Genomic DNA, 17800 nt, shown 5'->3' with positions numbered 1-17800 from the left:
AAAAAAAGAAAAAAAAAAGAAAAAAAAACGACCAATTACCAACGCCCCAAGCTGTATTCAACGAAATGGCGTGTGTATGTGCTGCGCCGGACTTTCCACTCTCGAATTCGTGTCACGGTCCTCGACATCGGAGCTCATTGTATAGTGAAAGCACGCGGGATAAGCGTCAGATGACGTTAATGAGTCGTCACGAAGCTGATGCCAGTGCCGGTCATTCGCAGGGATTTCCGGAGTGCCTTCAGGCGGACATCTGCCTCCACCTGAACCGGAACCTGCTCAACAACTGCCCGGCGTTCCGCGGGGCGAGCCCGGGCTGTCTGCGCGCCCTCTCTATGCGCTTCAAGACCACGCACGCGCCACCGGGTGACACGCTCGTCCACCGCGGCGACGTCATCACGGGCCTCTACTTCATCTCGCGTGGAACCATTGAGATACTCAAGGACGACATCGTCATGGCCATCCTCGGTGGGCGTCCCGGTCTTTACAGCGCGCTTGATGGCGTTGCCCAGTTTTGCAGTGCGACTCAATGCGAGGAGGCGTCGTCGTCGGCTTTCGTGTTGCCAAACGGGAACTATAAAATATTATTCTGTGGGATTGTTACCATCCTGAGAACAAAAAAAAAGGATCAAACATCTAGAAATCTAGAAGTGTTAACTTTGTTAATTGCGCCAAGATTACACTTCAGGGAAACAAAACAGCAAAAAAAAAACGCAGTAAAAGTCAACGATTGTGTTGTTAATACGGGTGGTAGGTTGTTTAGCACATTTAGAGTTTGACAGGAAAAAAACTCCGAATATCTAACGAGTTGGAATCGATATACAGCTTTGTGTGAGTGCATAAAAAGTCGAAACACGAGTTTGTGCTTATTGAATGTCCACACAAAGGGACACGGAAGGCTTCATTCGGGCATTGTAGTAATGCAATGTCGCCGCCGCTGCCGCGGATGCGCCAAGGCGAGCTTTCTGGTTCTTTTTTTCCCCCGCACGGCCAGCGCCGCCGTTGCCGCGGTGATGATGATGGTTTACTGGCAACCCCTTTGAAACAGGGCTGTGACAAATAGTCACCTAGCCTGCTTGAGTTACTCAGGCGCGCGGACATGCTTTTCATTCTAGCACTTCTACCATACCGGCGCGCGTCGGGGCAATAGCAAACAATTAATAAAATAATAAAAAGATTACACCATCTTCCCGTAGGGGAACCCTGAGTAGTATGCGAAGCAGCCATGGGGTCGACTCGAAGTTCGGGATCGGCCTGTCGCCGCTGCCGTTTCGTGGCAGCGGCTCGAGCCCTCTTCCCCGCGGCGCTGTCCACGGCGCTACACTGGCGTTGACGCTGGCGCATTCCGTGGCACCCATCGCGGCGTTGCGGAAGGAGAATGAGGGAGGGGAGCGCGCGCGCGCTTCATCGTACCGCGAGCTACAGTGGCGCCCCCCAGCGGAGTATGCAGCGCCTATCGTCGCGCCTCTAACCTAAGCTGCTTCGCATTATCGCGCGCGGAGCCGCAGGTGTTGCCATTCGTTGCGCAATCCGGAGAGGAGAGGAGCGTCGGAGAGGAGAGGAGGAATGCCGAGAGGAGATGAGACAAGGAGAGGATGTGGAGGAGGATGCGCATGCGCCGTGTGGGTGTGGACGCCGTACGGCGGAGGGAGGGACGGACATAGCCGCCGGCAAGAAATGCTTCGCATTTAAAAGGTGCTAGGGTCTTCACATTTTAGTATAGGACCACTTATATTGCCCTTGGAAAAGCGTCTTTCCAGCAATGCATTTCCGTTTAAAAGTGAAGCCGACTTTAAGAGGATCGGTGTAAGCTTGGTCTTTGTAAGCTGCCTTTCCCACGTTCAATGTTCCAGTGAATGAAGCCTACTTGCCGTATGCGAAAGATGCGATGCCAACGGGTCCCGATAACGCTATCGCGTTCTATACTCTTAAAAGCGAAGCTTAAGCGTCCTCCTAGTTTTATTTTATGCACTCAATTTATATACTCATGACGTGGCGCCACCTCCTCCCCATTGCCTGCGCCGTCACGTGCCCAATGACGCACGCACTAGACCATACCTTTAGTCAGATGTCTGCGACGTGACGTGTGCAATGACACACGCACTGGGCACGCCTTTAGTCAAGCAGAATCATGGAGCCGCTGCGGCATCAGGAAAGCGTGCTCGTCTCGCACCCCGGAGGCCCGGATTCGATTCCGAGCCAGATCGAAACGTAGCAAATATTCTGTTGAAAGCCATTGATTTACTTTGTTTATAGGAACCTCCCTGAGAAATCTGACGTCAATCCGAGCATTTTTGTTACTTGTTTTTAGTCTTTGCGCCGTCGACCATCTTTAGTACCATCATTCGGTCACGCCGCCGACTACGACGGATTTTCGCATAGCGGGGCATATAATGCTTTCGCATTAAAAGCTTCGCTTTTAAAACCAGTATTGAATGCGCAAGTGTAAGTGTTATTTCCGTTGGTGTAGGGAGTTAAAGAGCTGTCGTGACGATGCCTCGTCCGTCCTTTAATACCTGAATTAATGGACACCTAAGCGTTGACGAAAAGCTGCTGATATAAAGCAAAAATTGAAAACTTAATTGACGAATTTCAAGTCGCGTTTGGAGCATCTTGCCATATATCTGAAAAAAAAGAAAAGGAAAGAAGAAAAAAAAAGCAGCGGAAGTTCTCGCTCTCTTCGACCTGCGCCTTTCGTTCCACAATACCGACCAGGTCACGTGGTCACCGCGCACGCCACGCAACTTCCGGCACTCGCCCCCCTGCGTGCGGCAGCTAATAACTCTAGTCCACCCACTACACACGCTATATTGTACTGCACGCTTTTTCCTTCTTCTTTTTTGGCCGCATTCAGTTAGGTTTCGCTTAGCGGCTGCGCCTTTCTTTTTTTTTTTCCGTACATGCGCATTATGCATGGACAGGCTTCTTCGCAGCAGTCGCGCAGCGCTGTGTTTGGAGGACGCGACTGGGAAACAAGCTTCGGGATCGATGACGAAGCCCGACGGACGCCACTAAACTCGGGATCAATACGCGGCCCGCCGAGGTTTCTCGCAGGATAGATGTGTGCGTATGTGCGCGCTGACCTCTCTTTTTTTTTTTCTTTTCACTATTCCTGCGGCGTTACTGGTGGCCGGGCTGCGGCTACGTCCATTACCTTGAATTCAGATGCGAGGCAGGAATGAGTCGATTACGCACCGAGGGGAACGGAGTGCGACTACTGCCGTTAGCTGCAAAGCCGCGGCCTTGGACTTCTGCGCGTTGTTTTGTCTTTCGTTGCTTGTAAACAAGGTTATCGATCGTTGTCAGTCGGATGTTTCGTCACGTGACGCTTGCTAGGACTAAGAGCGAAAAAACGAGTGACAGACATTACTTTGTTAGACGAAACGTTACTTTGCCGATTTGCTATGCTTGAATAGCAGCCGTTCGGTTGTGGCCTTTGACTATATCCGATAGAGAAGTCAAGTGACTGTTCTCTACTGCCTTCGCTTCTGCTTATACTTCCTTTGTCGGTTTATTTCATACAGAATTTTATGATAATTAGTATGCTTATTAGTGCTGCTTCAATGACTGATTTTTGCTGACAATTACTGAAAAACGCGCAGGCCAAATGTACAAGCATTGCTGCTATTGTAAAGCCTGTGTGTGTCCATGATGTGCGTCATCCGTGAGTAGGTGGGGTAATGAGTTCGAGTGTAGTGTAAATACGTTCTAGCTACTATAAAAGATGTCACAATAACGTGAACGGTGTTCGTCACTACTAGACAAAACACTAATTGGTTGCACTGGGAGTGTGTTCGACGTCTCCACGTGGCTCTAGCGGCTGAGGTAGAGCGCACTTGGCAAAAAAAAAAAAAAAAAATGCCGCACAAAGCTACACTGCGCCTCAAAATTCCACTGCATCTGCCCTGAGCGCCTTCGCGTTGGAAACATAGTTCCTGAGGGACGCCTATATCGAAAGTTCACCTTCGCTATGACGTCATGAAAATGAGCGAACGTAATTGGCTGGTACATCTACGCAAGTTCTCTGAGCTTAACACCGGTGTATTTGCGACTGTATCCTTTGGTCGCCATCGACCTTAGTACAAAACGACAATATACGAATATTGCCTTCGAGATCAGGCAACAGGACGGAATGAAACATTCGCTACAATGGCTAGATCTCGGAGGCGATGACAGGACACTATGCCGTGGCCTCTGACATATACAGATCTCTATGAGAGATGGACAAACTCCCACCAACATTCAAAATTTGACGCGCCGCTTTTTGCGTGTTTTATTTATAACCTTCTACTATCGGGGCATCTTGAAAACTTTGACGATGACAGTTGAAAGCATGCGTGGGGCTGTGCGCGCTTTTATATTATTGTCTTGCAGCTACGAAGTCCCTGTTGCTTGTTAGTCAGCGCTTGTATTGTTTCCGTTCTCACCTGTCCTGCGCTCTCTCGCACTTTGGAACTCACGTACAAGCACCACTTTCGTGCCGACCGGCTTATCTCGCAGGCAAAGACGACATCTTCGGTGAGAACGGCTGCCTGTACGGCACGGTGGGCAAGTCATCGTGCAACGTGCGTGCGCTCACCTACTGCGACCTGCACAAGATCCTGCGCGAGGACCTCCTGGACGTGCTGGACATGTACCCAGAGTTCTTCGACCAGTTCTCCACCAACCTCGAGATCACCTTCAACCTCCGCGACGAGGAACAGGAGGGCGTCGACCCGGATCTATTCCGGGGCAAGTCGCTGCACAACAGGCCGGCCAGTTCGCCCGAGGAAGGTACGGAAGCACACTAGTATACAGGCCTCAGTTGGCTTCATACCGTTACTATGTCCGTAGCGCAAAAGAAAGAATGCCAAGGACGGTGTGCTGTAGGTACGGGTTTGTTTTGTCTTCTTACCGAGGCACTAGCTGACGCACTTAATTTTGCTTCTAGTGATTTGTAGAAGCTACGTACAGATATTTTGTTGCAGGAATAGCAGCATCACATTCCTCTGCCATGAATAAATCAAGAAGTCGCGTTAGTGAAAGACGCTTCGGAGCCGATAGGGCTCCTTGTTCAAAGCTGAAATACACGTGTTCCGCGCTTTAGGTTGCTATTTCAACTTGCTGCAATGCTTTAGTGGTCTTCACATCCATTGATATTTCTGTTAACCATTCACTAGAGAGTTTCGTTACTTTGCGTTAAATAGATGATTTCGTAATATATCATGAGTTCTATCCGTATTGTTCATTAACTTATTTATAAAACGAACGAAATTAAGGATAACCCTGGGTAAAGAATGGATTTGGTGCGATCGCTTACAAACAACCGGAGTATCACAACTGTTCAAGGTAACGTGGTGTAACCACAATACAGTCACTTCAGAAATTATACTGATAACGCCCATGTTCGTTATGAAGCTGCGCCCACTCGCAAAAGTAACTCAAGGATACCCTGTCACGTATACGTGGCCACCTTCGCCCCACATTCCTCGAGAGCTGGCGCGCTCCCTGTATTGCCCTATTTGTAACATGCGAGTTATGTATATAAGATTATACATGCTCGTATATATATATATATATATATATATATATATATATATAAAGAAGTTCTTCTATGTGCACGCTTTCGCATATACATATGCGTATTAAGTGCATAAAGATTTAGTTTCTGTGATTGCATGGTTTGACATACTTTTTTTTTCGCTAACCACTACCTTTGTACATTTTTTTACAGCGAAGCTGTTAATAGCTCACTCTTCGATGGTCGCATCCAGATGTAGAAAAAAAAAACACCGCATATCCACGGGGTGAATGATGATGAGTGGGCGAAGCTCCGGAGGGAATCATCGGTAAACCGTGAATCTTCCGTGTAATTCGCCCAGTCTCGCCGCACTAAATCGAACGATTGACTTCCACCAATGACACGCGCCATATGTGACGTCATTCCTATTTTATAACAGCGTCCTTCATTATAATTGCACCATCTCCCGCTTAAGGGGACGCTAGCACAAACGCGTTAGAAACGTGCAGTACTCTCTAAGAGGGAGAGGCCACAGCGTCTTACGCAGCCGTTTACACATGCCGGAACGTGCACCGCGTTTGCCGACGCCATCAGCGTTTATGAATACGGGGGTAAGGCGGAGAGGCCACAGCGTCTTACACCAGCGTCTTACACGGGCCGTAACGCGCTAGCACAAACGCGTTAGAAACGCGCAGTCTTTCGTTAATGTTGGGTATTTATTGCCATCGTGGTGCGTGTGTCCATGTGCGCTTCGTGGCGTAGTGGTTAGCGCCGCGCGTTCGGAAGCGAGGGGTACCTGGTTCGATTCCGCTACGGACAGAACTTTCGGAATTTTTTTTCTCATAAAAGTAGACGTGGCTACCTACTACGACGACGACTACTACTACTACGACGACGACTACTACTAAATACTACAGAGGAGGGACAGACCCACACCCTAAGGAGCTTCGCCCCTAAAAAACTCTCATTCGCCGTGTGCTGTATGTGCGAGTGAAAACGCGCGAGGGCGAGGGACGTGCGCTTTCACGGGGAGCGAACGCAGGGCCGAGAGCAAACGCGACTTCCCAGTGGAAGGGGAGCGGTGGTAGAGGAGGGCGTCGAGGCACCCTAGACAGTGCGTGTACGTTCCCGCTCCCCCACTGCGGTGCATGCGCGCAGCCCTGCCGGCCTCTGCAACCTGTGCTGCCGACTCTCTCGGGGCTCTAACAGTGTCGACAACGGCGTTAAGCCGTTCCGTCACGTAGACATCGTGCTAGCGCTCTTATCAGTTGCCCTTACGAGTCGCCATGGCCCGGCCGCTTGCCGTTCGGTCGGAGAAAGAACGCAACCAGAGACGGGAAACTGGCGACTCAATCTCCCACGCGAAAGGGAGACCACGGGAAAGCAGTGTGGGAGGGAGGTGTTGCGGCTTCTGCTCTGCGAGGAACTTTTACTTTGCGCGGCGCCGGGCGGTCGCGCGCACCGTATCTTGAAAGCGATCTGCAACACGGCTCCTACCTTTGTATGCGCTTTGCTTTCGCCGCTTAGTTTCCGTTGAAGCGATAGACTGCATGAACCTTCGCCCGCTGCTGCTGGTGCGCTCGCTCACGCCAGCGTTTTGACAGCGGGTGTGTGCGGTCACACAAGCAAAGCGCAGAACTGTTGTCGACGGCGGCGGCGTTTTTCCCGCGTTCGCACCGAACGCGCGTGGCGTTGGTGACGTGTTTATGAAGAACGTGCCAACCACGGTGTAAGAAGATAGGTGTTCCGACGGCGCGCCCGTGCTGGGGCGAGAGAGCGGCCACTTCGTGTGACCGGAAGTGAGCGCCACCGCCAGGGGCCGCACGTGTTCAGGAGGCCTTGGAGAAGCGGCGCAACAGTGGATAATTTACGACCTCTGTCAGCATTTAAACACCCATACCCAAAGATATGCAATTTGTCGTTATTTAGACGCCAAATCCTGAGCAGGTAGAAGCTTTCATGCCACTTACAGTCAAAATACCATCATTTCGAACACGAGAGAGACGCGTCGTCTGCTCGAGCAGACGGCGCATTGCGCTTACCACTGCTCGCCGCGTCGGAGTCAATCGCAATGTCGGCAGAAATATAAAGGGACGTTCCTCCAACCAAGTAGAGTCGTTTTAAGCAAGCGAACGACATATGTTCATCGAAAATAAGCACTTCTGCCGCGCGTGCCCATAAAAGCGCCAGCAAAGCGAGCGAAAAAGTGACCCCCAGAACATGTGCTACCCCTTGCGGCAGCGGCGTGCGTAGTCACACACTAAGTGGCCGCGCCTCGCGCCGCCGTCGGATCACCTTCCTTTTTACACCGTGGTGCCAACCATTGCCGTACACCCTATGGTGGTGTACCGTAGCGACCATAAGCCATGGTACCTGTGGTCACTAAATAAATTAATACCACCGGATTATATATATTTCTCATTCTTTAATAGTTCAAATAACCAATTACACCATCACATCTTAATAGTCATAATTGGAAATACATAATTCCAACCATAGTACAGCTTCGCTGGTCTTCCATCTCCACCCCAGTGGAAGGGCTGACAGTTTCTTGTAGCTCCGATATATGTACATTGATTAGGGGCTTCCACCAACCTTTGGCTACTTACATATGTTTTGTAGAAGTTCATCGTGTGAAGGAAAAATGAATGTATGAATGAAACCCTAGTATATCACTGCTTATATAATGCCTGCGTGGACTAAGGATTACGTAAATGTGTTTACTCTCTCTCTCTCTCTCTTAGTCCGGAGAGTGACACACACACACACAGAGAGAGAGAGAGACAGAGAGAGCAAGCAATGAGAGGAAAGGCAGGGATGTGAACCAGACGAGCGTCCGGTTTGCTACTCTACACTTGGGGTAAGGAAAAGGGGGAATAGAAAAAAAAAGGGATAGAGGAAGAGAGTGCGCACTGAGTCCACGTGGGAGGATGCACAGTATCACAACAAGCGGTCCCTCCGGCCTGTGTACTTCAATAACTCTCTTTGTCTAGATAGGCGAAAAGATGAAGAACAAATATGCGTATCCTATGCACTATGGGAATCAATGTAAGCGAAGCACGTGACCTCCACAGTCAAGCACCTGTATTTTTATCGCATAGGAAAGAAAGAACAGCACGTGCCATACGCACAAACTGAACGCTGCCACGACGGCGCCGGCCGGGATGCGCGGAGGCGAGCGCCATCTGGAGGTATTGCAAGAAACTCACCGGCGCATGCGAACAAGCAGCAGCACCCGGAAAGTAAGGAGAAGACGCAAAGAAAGCTTCGCCCTGAAAAAAAAAAACGAGAAAACAAAACAACATGGGGCCAGCAAGTGTACCCCAGCGAAAGCGGTTGCCAGCGCTCTGTCATTCATATATAACAGCAGTCTCTGTATATATGCTCTCTCTCACTCTCTGCAGGCGAGTCCCGGAGCCAAGCGTACCAGTATCCGCGGGCTCGGCGGAGACGGCGGCGGCGGGGACGCCGCGGCTCGTCGAGTTGCGACGACGGCTTCGGCGGCGGCGGCGTCGGGGGCTTCTCCGACGACGACGACGGCGAAGACGACGGCGGCATCGGACCGGCGGGCAGCGGGCGCCGCACCGAGTCCGGCCGGGGGATTCTCGAGTTCTCGCCCGAGAAGGCCGGACTCGACGTGACGCCCGCGAACTACGACTTCCAGGAGGCGCATGGCGCCGCCGGAAGCCGCAGCCCCAGCGTCGAGCCCCGACGCCGCAACGGCACGCTCAACTCCATCGCCGGTGAGCCTCTACGGCGGTGGCAAACTTGATCTTGATAGCACCGTTTATTGAAGCGATAGCTTTATGAGCCCCGTTACGCGGGTCGTCGGCGTTGTCCGTGCGCTGACTGTGAGCGAAAATTGTCTACCAATCACAGCGCGGCGCGTGTCGTGTTTCTACCAATGAGTGAGCGGCGCTCACCGCGTGCGCCGCGCGGTTCCTTGCAGCACCACCAGATGGCGCTCGTCTCCGCGCCAGCCGGAGGTGAGCGTGGAGCAGGCTAGGTGACTATTTGTCGCCGCCCCGTTTCAAAGGGGATGCCAATAAATCATCATCATCATCAGCCGTGCGAGGGAAAGAAGAAAAAAGAACCAGAAAGCTCGCCTTCGTGCATAGCGGTGAAGATTACGGCTGCATAAGCTGCAGTTGCCGGGAAGCAAGAGGAGCAGTCAGGGTACCCTTTATTGCTGTCGCGTTCTACTCTTAAAGGCGAAGCTTAAGTGTCTCCCAAGTTTTTTTTTTTTTTTTTGCACATTGGATTACTTCTAGCGCACGCGCAGGCATGTGCAAAAGCCCTTATTGAGCACAGATGCTCGTTTCCTCATGGATGGTTCCATATAGAGTTTCCTATACAAAAATTACTAGAGCGAACTCTGGCACCATAGAGTCTATAAAAGCTGCAAGCTCGGCGGTTTAGCCAGCTTGGGAATGATGGTTACAGTAATAGATTTGCCTGACTTTGGATATCGTTCGTCTTCCAACAAGATATCGCGTTATAATTGCAACAAGTTCCAATAATTATACGCGTGTGCATGGTCTTTTTGACTTAAGCTTTGGAAAAAATAGGATTTCTTAAAAATGTAGGCCAACAAATACAGGTAAAGCGCTGTAAGTAAACCCAAATAAACATCTGAAGTCACAAGTACAAGGTCAGACAAATTTACGTACGTACTAACCATCGTTCTCGTGGTTGCTGAAGTATCGCTGCGCCAAAGTCTCCTCCTGTCATTTTTGTAGTAAGCCCTATGGATAGCTCACTTTGAGGAAATGGCCTGGTTTGTCTCAGTTGTAGATTAATATCGTATGAATCCTTCATCTTTCAAAACAAATTTCTTATAACAGGAAGACTCCCCCACGTGGGAGGCCTAGGCCCAGCCACCACCTCTTGCTGGTTTTAATAAAGTTTATTCAGTCTGTCAGGAAAATGAATAATGTACGCTTTAGAGTACGCGAATGGTGAAAATGCGTTCTCATCACTATACTTGCCTCTGTATGAAATTCGTGTGGATATACATATATACACAGTATTGCGACAAACCAAGAAGAGGCGTCAACTGCAAAAAAAGTAATCAAGTAAAAAAATTCAAAACTTATAAACAGAAGAAAAGAAAAGAAGGAAGGAAAAAAAGAAAGAAAGGAGGATTTACGCCTCTGCATATACTATCGCTGTTTCGCTTGGCCAGAAATCTGCAACGCCTCAGTACCAGTGATAGTTTGCCAGAGAAAGTGTTATTTCTGGAGTGGTAGGCGTCGTACGAAGCGTCAGGTAGGAGCTTCACTTGCGAAAATTGCGTCTCACTCATATTTTTGCCACGTGCTCGTAAATAATATCGGGGTCCAGCTTTCAATCTAGTGAACATTCGTTCTGTTTAATACGCTTACAATCGGTATGTCACGAATGCGCCATAGGTAATCGTAAACCCTTTAGTATCACAGTAGGCGTGTATGTAGTGGTCATCGATGTAAACTCGATGAACACTCCAACGTTTGCAGTGGCAGACCACAGAAACTCACGAGCCTCTCGACAGACCATTACAATGGCTAGCTGTTGCCAGAAGTAACACCGGCTGTCAAGGGGGTTTATAAGACTCTTGAGATAATTTTATTATTGCGATAGCAATTATATGGACACTCAAAAGCAGATTTCTGCCGTCGGCGTCGCCGTCGCCGTCGCCGTTGAAGCATCGCAATTGATGCTTCACCTTTCAGGTGAAACTGCGACAACTTTTATTTGTCCTTAAAAAAAGTTGTCGCAGTTTCACCTGAAAGGCGAAGCATCAATTGCGATAGCAAACTTGTAGAGAGCTATACGGAGTAATGATATTAGCTTTATCAGCTGTATAAACTTGGACATGCAGCAGCATCGGCAACACGCAGAACTGTTGTCGACGCCATCTGCGTTTTGCCCGCGTTCGCTCAAAATGCGTGCGGCGTTGATGACTGTTGCCGGAGCCTCTGATATAAATAGGCACTGCGTGCCGCAGCTAAACGTTGCCTCCCTTCCCTGCCCCTCCCCCACGGCCTCTCGCTCGTCGGAAGAAGGCGCGTTTGCTCTACATACATGGTGATTGTGAAGGAGAACAGAGACGCCTACTTCTGCAGCCCTTAAGCGAGCACGGCGCAGAACGCGCGTTTGTTCTCCGCCGTGCGTTCACTCCCCGTGAAAGACGCGCCCCTCGCGCCCTTTCACTCGCACATACAGCGTTCGGCGCGCGGCGACGATTTCTTCTCCAAATGACGTCATACGGAACCTCACGGCGACGGCGACGGCGACGCCGACGTCAGAAATCTGCTTTTGAGTGTCCATATAATTGCTATCGCAATAATAGACAATCATGGAGATTTGACGCACGGTGGAAATTGGTGTAAGCGAAGGTTTCGCATACACTCTACCGTCATGGCCGAGTGAGCGCCGGTGCATCATGCCCCCCCCCCCCCCCCCCCCGGCACGCCTGCTGACTCCCCTTCGCCACCGTGACCTGGTGACGTCATCGCTTGTGCCAACCGATAGGCACCACACCTCTGACCCCTCCTCACCGCCCCCACCATCCTCTCCGCAGTTCAACCGCCGCCACCACCTACGGCATTTAAAGCCTCCGGACGCCTCAGAGACAGCTTCGCTTAAATGGTTTCTGACATTTACCAATCATCGATAGTTAACAATAGTATATCCTAAATTGGTTTGTATTGATCTGTTACCGAAACTATCTAGTACTCTTCTAAAAGGCTTCTTTCAGTGTTGACAGTAATTCGATTGACTCTGCTCGTTTAACAAGCGTTGTCAGAATTTCCTAACCAAAGGATAGGCGATATAGAAACTAGATGAGCTTTTGATAGCCACGCATTATGAGGAAATAGATAGCAATGAAAGCCCGATATCTACGTCCAGTAATAAGCTGCAAGAGTGTGCTGAACTGGGCTGGTTGGTGCATTCTTAGAAGTAAAGACCTGGTGCGCTGTGTTTGTCGTATTACTTCGTCCTGTCTGAAGCGCCGTTCGATTACCTTCTACGAGTGGCTCATCGAAAGCGTGGCAAAGACGCGACGAAGGCAGAAGGGACGACCACATAGACTGCTTTCACCCTGTCCATACGTCAGTGAATTAGGGAATACCAAGAAGCCAGAGTACCCTTCAATGGTGTCTTAGGCGCCAAGCGGAACACAAAGGGAAGAGGACGGACAACGTCTCCTCTTTTGTGTTCTGATTCGCGTCTCTCACATCAACGATGAAGCTGTACCAACTAGAACAAATTTCAGTTCTTTCTAAGTACATAACCTACGGGAAATATTTAGCTAGGGTGTCACCGTAGCACATATTCGCAAGTGGGGAAGCGTATATAAACACTGAAGGAAAATGTTCAATTACATCCATCGCAAAAAGTACTATTTACTTCCTTGAAGATCTCTGATAACAGTAAAAAGTGTGGCGGAGTGAGTATACGTGCCCGTATTTTACAAATAACTGACGTTCCATAAAAAGTACTGAAAAAAAAAAACATTGCAAGCTATCACAGTTATTATTTTTGCAAAGAGTAGGTTTCATCCAAAAGAACTTCTTCTTGGGCAAGTTGGTGCTTAGATTTCCTAGGTATACTTGATTGTGGTGCGAAATACATTTCGTGAGAAGGGGACAGGAGAAGAAAGACAGTGAAGCCGCAATTTCTGAAACGAAAAAGACGCCACACGTTGCAACACTTGCATCTGACGACCAGTTCCGGCAACGGGGCGCAGCTCTTTTGGGCGCTTCACTGTCTTCTTTCTCCTGGTCCTTTTTCGCGAAATGTATTTCGCGCCTCAATGAAGTCTACCTAGGTAGGTTTTATGCCCGCACAACATCCGCACGCCAGTGTTTCCAAGCATGAAATCAGTCCCCAATCTCGTCGGCGCTATCATACAGCCTTCGCGATTCGCTGCACAATTACGTGTCGCGCAAAAGAGGCGAGGAAACAGCTTACGGTAGTCGCCAACTGCTTCCCACCTAAAAGCAGCCTTTGCTTTCCCGCAGGGGCCATCACTAGTGTGGCGAACCTGACCACCGCTGTGTTCGGAACCGGGCCCGGCGCGACGCATAGCTCCGGCGCCAGTCCCTGCGTTGACGCGGGATCCCGGATTGGTTCAGGTGCTCACGGTCAGCGGTCGCTGAGTCCGGGACGTGCGTGCGACGAGCGCCAGAGGTCGTCGGCCGCGGGGCGCGGTGTGTCACCCAGGATGAGCCGTGAGTGGGCGTTGCTATGCTGTAATTCTGTCGCATCCGTGGTCGTCGCCACCCAACATTGCAATACTCCGTTTCTTACATAGCAGGCAGCACTACGAAGGCTAGAGAGACTTCTCTCAGCGCTCCTATTCGCAAAAAAAAAAAAAAATAGTGCATCGCATATGAAAGAAATGAGTATGTACGTGTCTTGTAACTAGGTGTATTCTCAAGTCTCATACTTTTATCTCGCAAATAAGACATACTTATTACATGCACTTAAAGATAAGCAGGGTAATATCATGAGCAATTTCGATGACATAGTAAAAGCAGCGCAAAAATTCTTTACTGACCTGTACAGAACCTAGAGCAGTCAAGCTACTTTCTTCTTAAGTAGTGATGAACAGGGTACAGAGGCGATGATGTTAGAAGGGCCTTGCAAGACATTACCCGGGGAAAAGCTGATGGAGAATATAGAATAACAGTTGATTTAATAAAAGATGGAGGATAAATCATGCTTGAAAAGCTTGCGACCCTTTATACGCAATACCTCACAACTTCAAGTGTGCCTGAGAACTGGAAGAATGTCAAAATTATACTAATCCATAAAAGGGAGACGTTAGAGAACTGAAAAATTGTAGGCCCATTAGCTCGCTTTCAGTACTGTATAAAATATTCACCAAGATAATTTCCAGTAGAATCAGGGCAATAATTGACTTCAATCAACCAAGATAACAGGCGGGCTTCAGGAAGGGATATTCTACAACTGATCACATTCATGTCATCAATAAGGTAATCCAGAAATCGGCGGACTGCAATAAACCTCTCTAGACGACTTTCATTGATTATGAAAAGGCATTTGATTCAGTAGAGATACCAGCAGTCATAAAGGCATTGCGTAATCAAGGAGTACAGGAGGCATACGTGAATATCTTGCCAAATATCCACAAGGATTCCACAGCTACCTTGGTTCTCCACAAGAAAAGTTGAAAGTTGCCTATCAAGAAAGGGGTCAGGCAAGGAGACACAATCTCTCCAATGCTATTCACTGCATGCTTAGAAGAATTATTCAAGCTCTCAGACTGGGAAGGTTTAGGAGTGAGGATCAACGGCGAATACCTCAGTGACCTTCGGTTTGCAGATGACATTGTCCTATTCAGCAACAATTGGGACGAATTACAACAACTGATTGAGGACCTTCACCAAGAAAGTGTAAGAGTGAGCTTGAAAATTAATATGCAGAAGACAAAGATAATACTTAATAGTCTGACACGGGAACAAGAATTCAGGATCGCCAGTCAGCCTCTAGAGTCTGTAAAGGAGTACGTTTATCTAGGTCAATTACTCACAGGGGAACCAGATCATGACAAGGAAATTTACAGAAGACTCAAATTGGGTTGGAGTGCATGCGGCAGGTATTGCCAAATCCTGACTCGGAGCGTACCCCTGCCGTTGGAAAGAAAAGTGTACAATCATTATTATCTATCGGTGCCAACATATGGGGCAGAAACTTGGAGATTAACAAAGAAGCTGTAAAACAAGTTATGGGCCGCACAAAGAGTGATGGAATAAAAATGTTAGGCCTAACGGTAAGAGACAGGAAAAGAGCGGTGTGGATCAGAGAGCAAACGGGGATAGCCAATATTCTAGTTCACATTAGGAGGAAAAAATGGAGCTGGACAGGCCATGTAATGCGCAGGATGGATAACGGGCGGACCATTAGTGTTACAGAATGGATACCAAGAGAAGGGAAGCGCAGTCGAGGACGGCAGCAAACTTGGTGGGGTGATGAAGTTAGGAAATTTTCAGGCGCAAGTTGGAATCCGCTAGCGCAAGACAGGGGTAATTGGAGATCGCAGGGAGAGGCATTCGTCCTGCAGTGGACGTAAATATAGGCTGATGATGATGATGATTACATGAGAAGTGTCACAGATCTCAACCTATTTACCATTGAACGGGCGGAGTTACACGTACCTGCGACCAGTGGGCACATCGCACCGCATGCACTCGCGACCAAAACATAGTACGTCGCGTAATGAAAGCACCAAGGTGCAGAAATAATACGTGATTTGACGTAACCGTACGTCCACAAGTTGTAGTCGTAAAATATGAAGCAGTTATTCCGCAGAAAGCGTCTCACTCCGCGGGACTCGCGGAGGGCGACATCCATGGCCGCACTACTTGCGCAGATTCCACAGCGTTATCTGCTATGATTATAGATTGCTTGATCAGTTTTTTCATCATCTCCTCGAAGCTGCGCGGAATGGGGACATTGTTCCGTTAACTGCCGTGCCCTCCCGTTATGTTTTTTGTTAGGCGTGCCGCTACATGACAGACAACATAACAAGCTACTCATTGTGTGGCTTCCCAGATTGACAGCTCGTATGTTATCTCAAAGGCACCGCATCCCGGCACTATAACGCTTGATCCTTTGCTGATGTATCGTGCGTGGTGGCACAGGTAATGCATTTTTCCAGGACCGGCACGGAAAGAACTGAGACTCTCCATGCGTTGTGTAGAAATTAAGCAAAAGGGGAGATATCTAGAATTGTTGCTGTTGCACCGGTATAGGAGCTCGTAAACTTCATAATCCTATGAAGCACAGTGTTCGAGAGGTTAACAACACCAGTAGACATGGCATTCAAGAGATGCCGCTTTCTGTATCGAAGAGACGTTTGGTTTTCTTCGGCGAAAAAAAAATTCGTGGAAAAGGTAGACGTCCTGACGAAGTGCTGCTGTATACTTTATGCTCACAGTCAAGACAGCTTCTGCTGTGTGTGCGCGTTTCTTGTGGGCTATAAAACGAGTACCGTTATTTGCGCTCTATAGTGCATCGTTATGTGCTCTAGTGGGAGTAAAACGACGTTTCGCAAGGGGTGATCCTGAGCGCCACAGAAAGGGTCCTTAAGAGCTAATGTGAAGCTGAGAAAACAGGAAGTGCGGCAGCTGTATCTCGCACGCTCGTGCACATCCTTACCCATCCTTCACATTTTCCTACGGCATGACGGTGCTGGAACGCGCCGTGAATCTAGCCTCTGTGGGGACGCACGTGTAACAGCCACGTTTATCAGCCATTCGGCAGATTACAGCGCGTACAGTTTATTGCGCAAGCCGAAAGTAATTATGCCTTTATATGACTTGGCTGCTGTGTCTTTTGCTCTGTTCTATACAGAAAGCATGATTTTACTACTTGTTCAAGAAGCTTTACGAGCTCTTGGCACTTTTTCTTCTTCTAAATTTTGTTTCCTTTGCACAGCGCACAGCAAAGCAAAGACATTCCTAGATCGTTAGCCATGACTTGAAATATTCAGTGCAGTAAAGGCTGTGCGGTAAGTATCACACAGGAGCGCAAGGAAGTGCTGACTGTGGCACGTACTCTAGCAGACGAGAAATTCCGATGGTGTCGTTTCCGTTGCACTGCTTATTTCTCGTTTTCTAGACATATCATAACGTCGAAGTGATGTTAGCTAGTAAGTAGGCCTGTTACATTGCGACACGTCCAAATACAAAACTGAAACTTGTGTCGTGCATAAGCAGTCGTGGAATTCAGAAGGCGAAGCAATTTTTTTGGAAATTACAGATAAGCCTCTGTTGAGGGACGGCGCAGCAGCGGATCATCCCCAAAGGTCCGTTCTATCGATATTTCACGCATCTGAAAGGTGATATTCGAACGAAAGTTTTCAGCGCGAAGAGGACGAGGACAGAAAGAAAGCACATGAAAACTTTCTTTCATGATGAACCAACTAGCCTATTCCGAGATTATTCTACTTGAGAAATACGATTTGCTCATTGCAATGGCGGAAGCACTTAGAATGGTGTTTCTCTCCACACCTTACCTCCATTTATAACCCATAGTGAAGACCCAAAAACTGCCTAAAGTTGAAGACATAGAAACACTCTGGAAATGGGAGAGATGGGCATACTTATAGATTGTTTTATGGATCAATTACTGTACGAAAACAAAGGCAACGTGTTGGTATCGGACTAAGAGCGTTAAGTGACATAAAAAAAACAAATCAAATGTTACTGGCGAGAACAACACAGAAAAGATAGCACCCCTACAACTATAGCTGGCATTTTCATTTCTATAGTTGTACAACATCGCTGGCAA

The 17800-nt window shown here is 48.7% G+C and overlaps 1 protein-coding gene across 1 annotated transcript in view; it reads left to right on the top strand.

Annotated features, from left to right (window-relative positions):
- Window positions 1–17800, top strand: part of LOC119442752 (potassium voltage-gated channel subfamily H member 6-like) — a 261976-nt gene that overhangs the window by 239976 nt on the left and 4200 nt on the right. The window contains 4 exon segments of the mRNA XM_037707752.2: window positions 222–465; window positions 4498–4770; window positions 8902–9240; window positions 13504–13713. Coding sequence (XP_037563680.2) covers window positions 222–465; window positions 4498–4770; window positions 8902–9240; window positions 13504–13713 — 1066 coding nt within the window.

Source organism: Dermacentor silvarum, chromosome 2 (genome assembly GCF_013339745.2).
Source record: "Dermacentor silvarum isolate Dsil-2018 chromosome 2, BIME_Dsil_1.4, whole genome shotgun sequence".
Lineage (NCBI taxonomy): Eukaryota > Metazoa > Arthropoda > Arachnida > Ixodida > Ixodidae > Dermacentor > Dermacentor silvarum.
The sequence above is the reverse complement of the archived record's forward strand: the minus strand, read 5'-3'. Positions and strand labels throughout refer to the sequence as shown.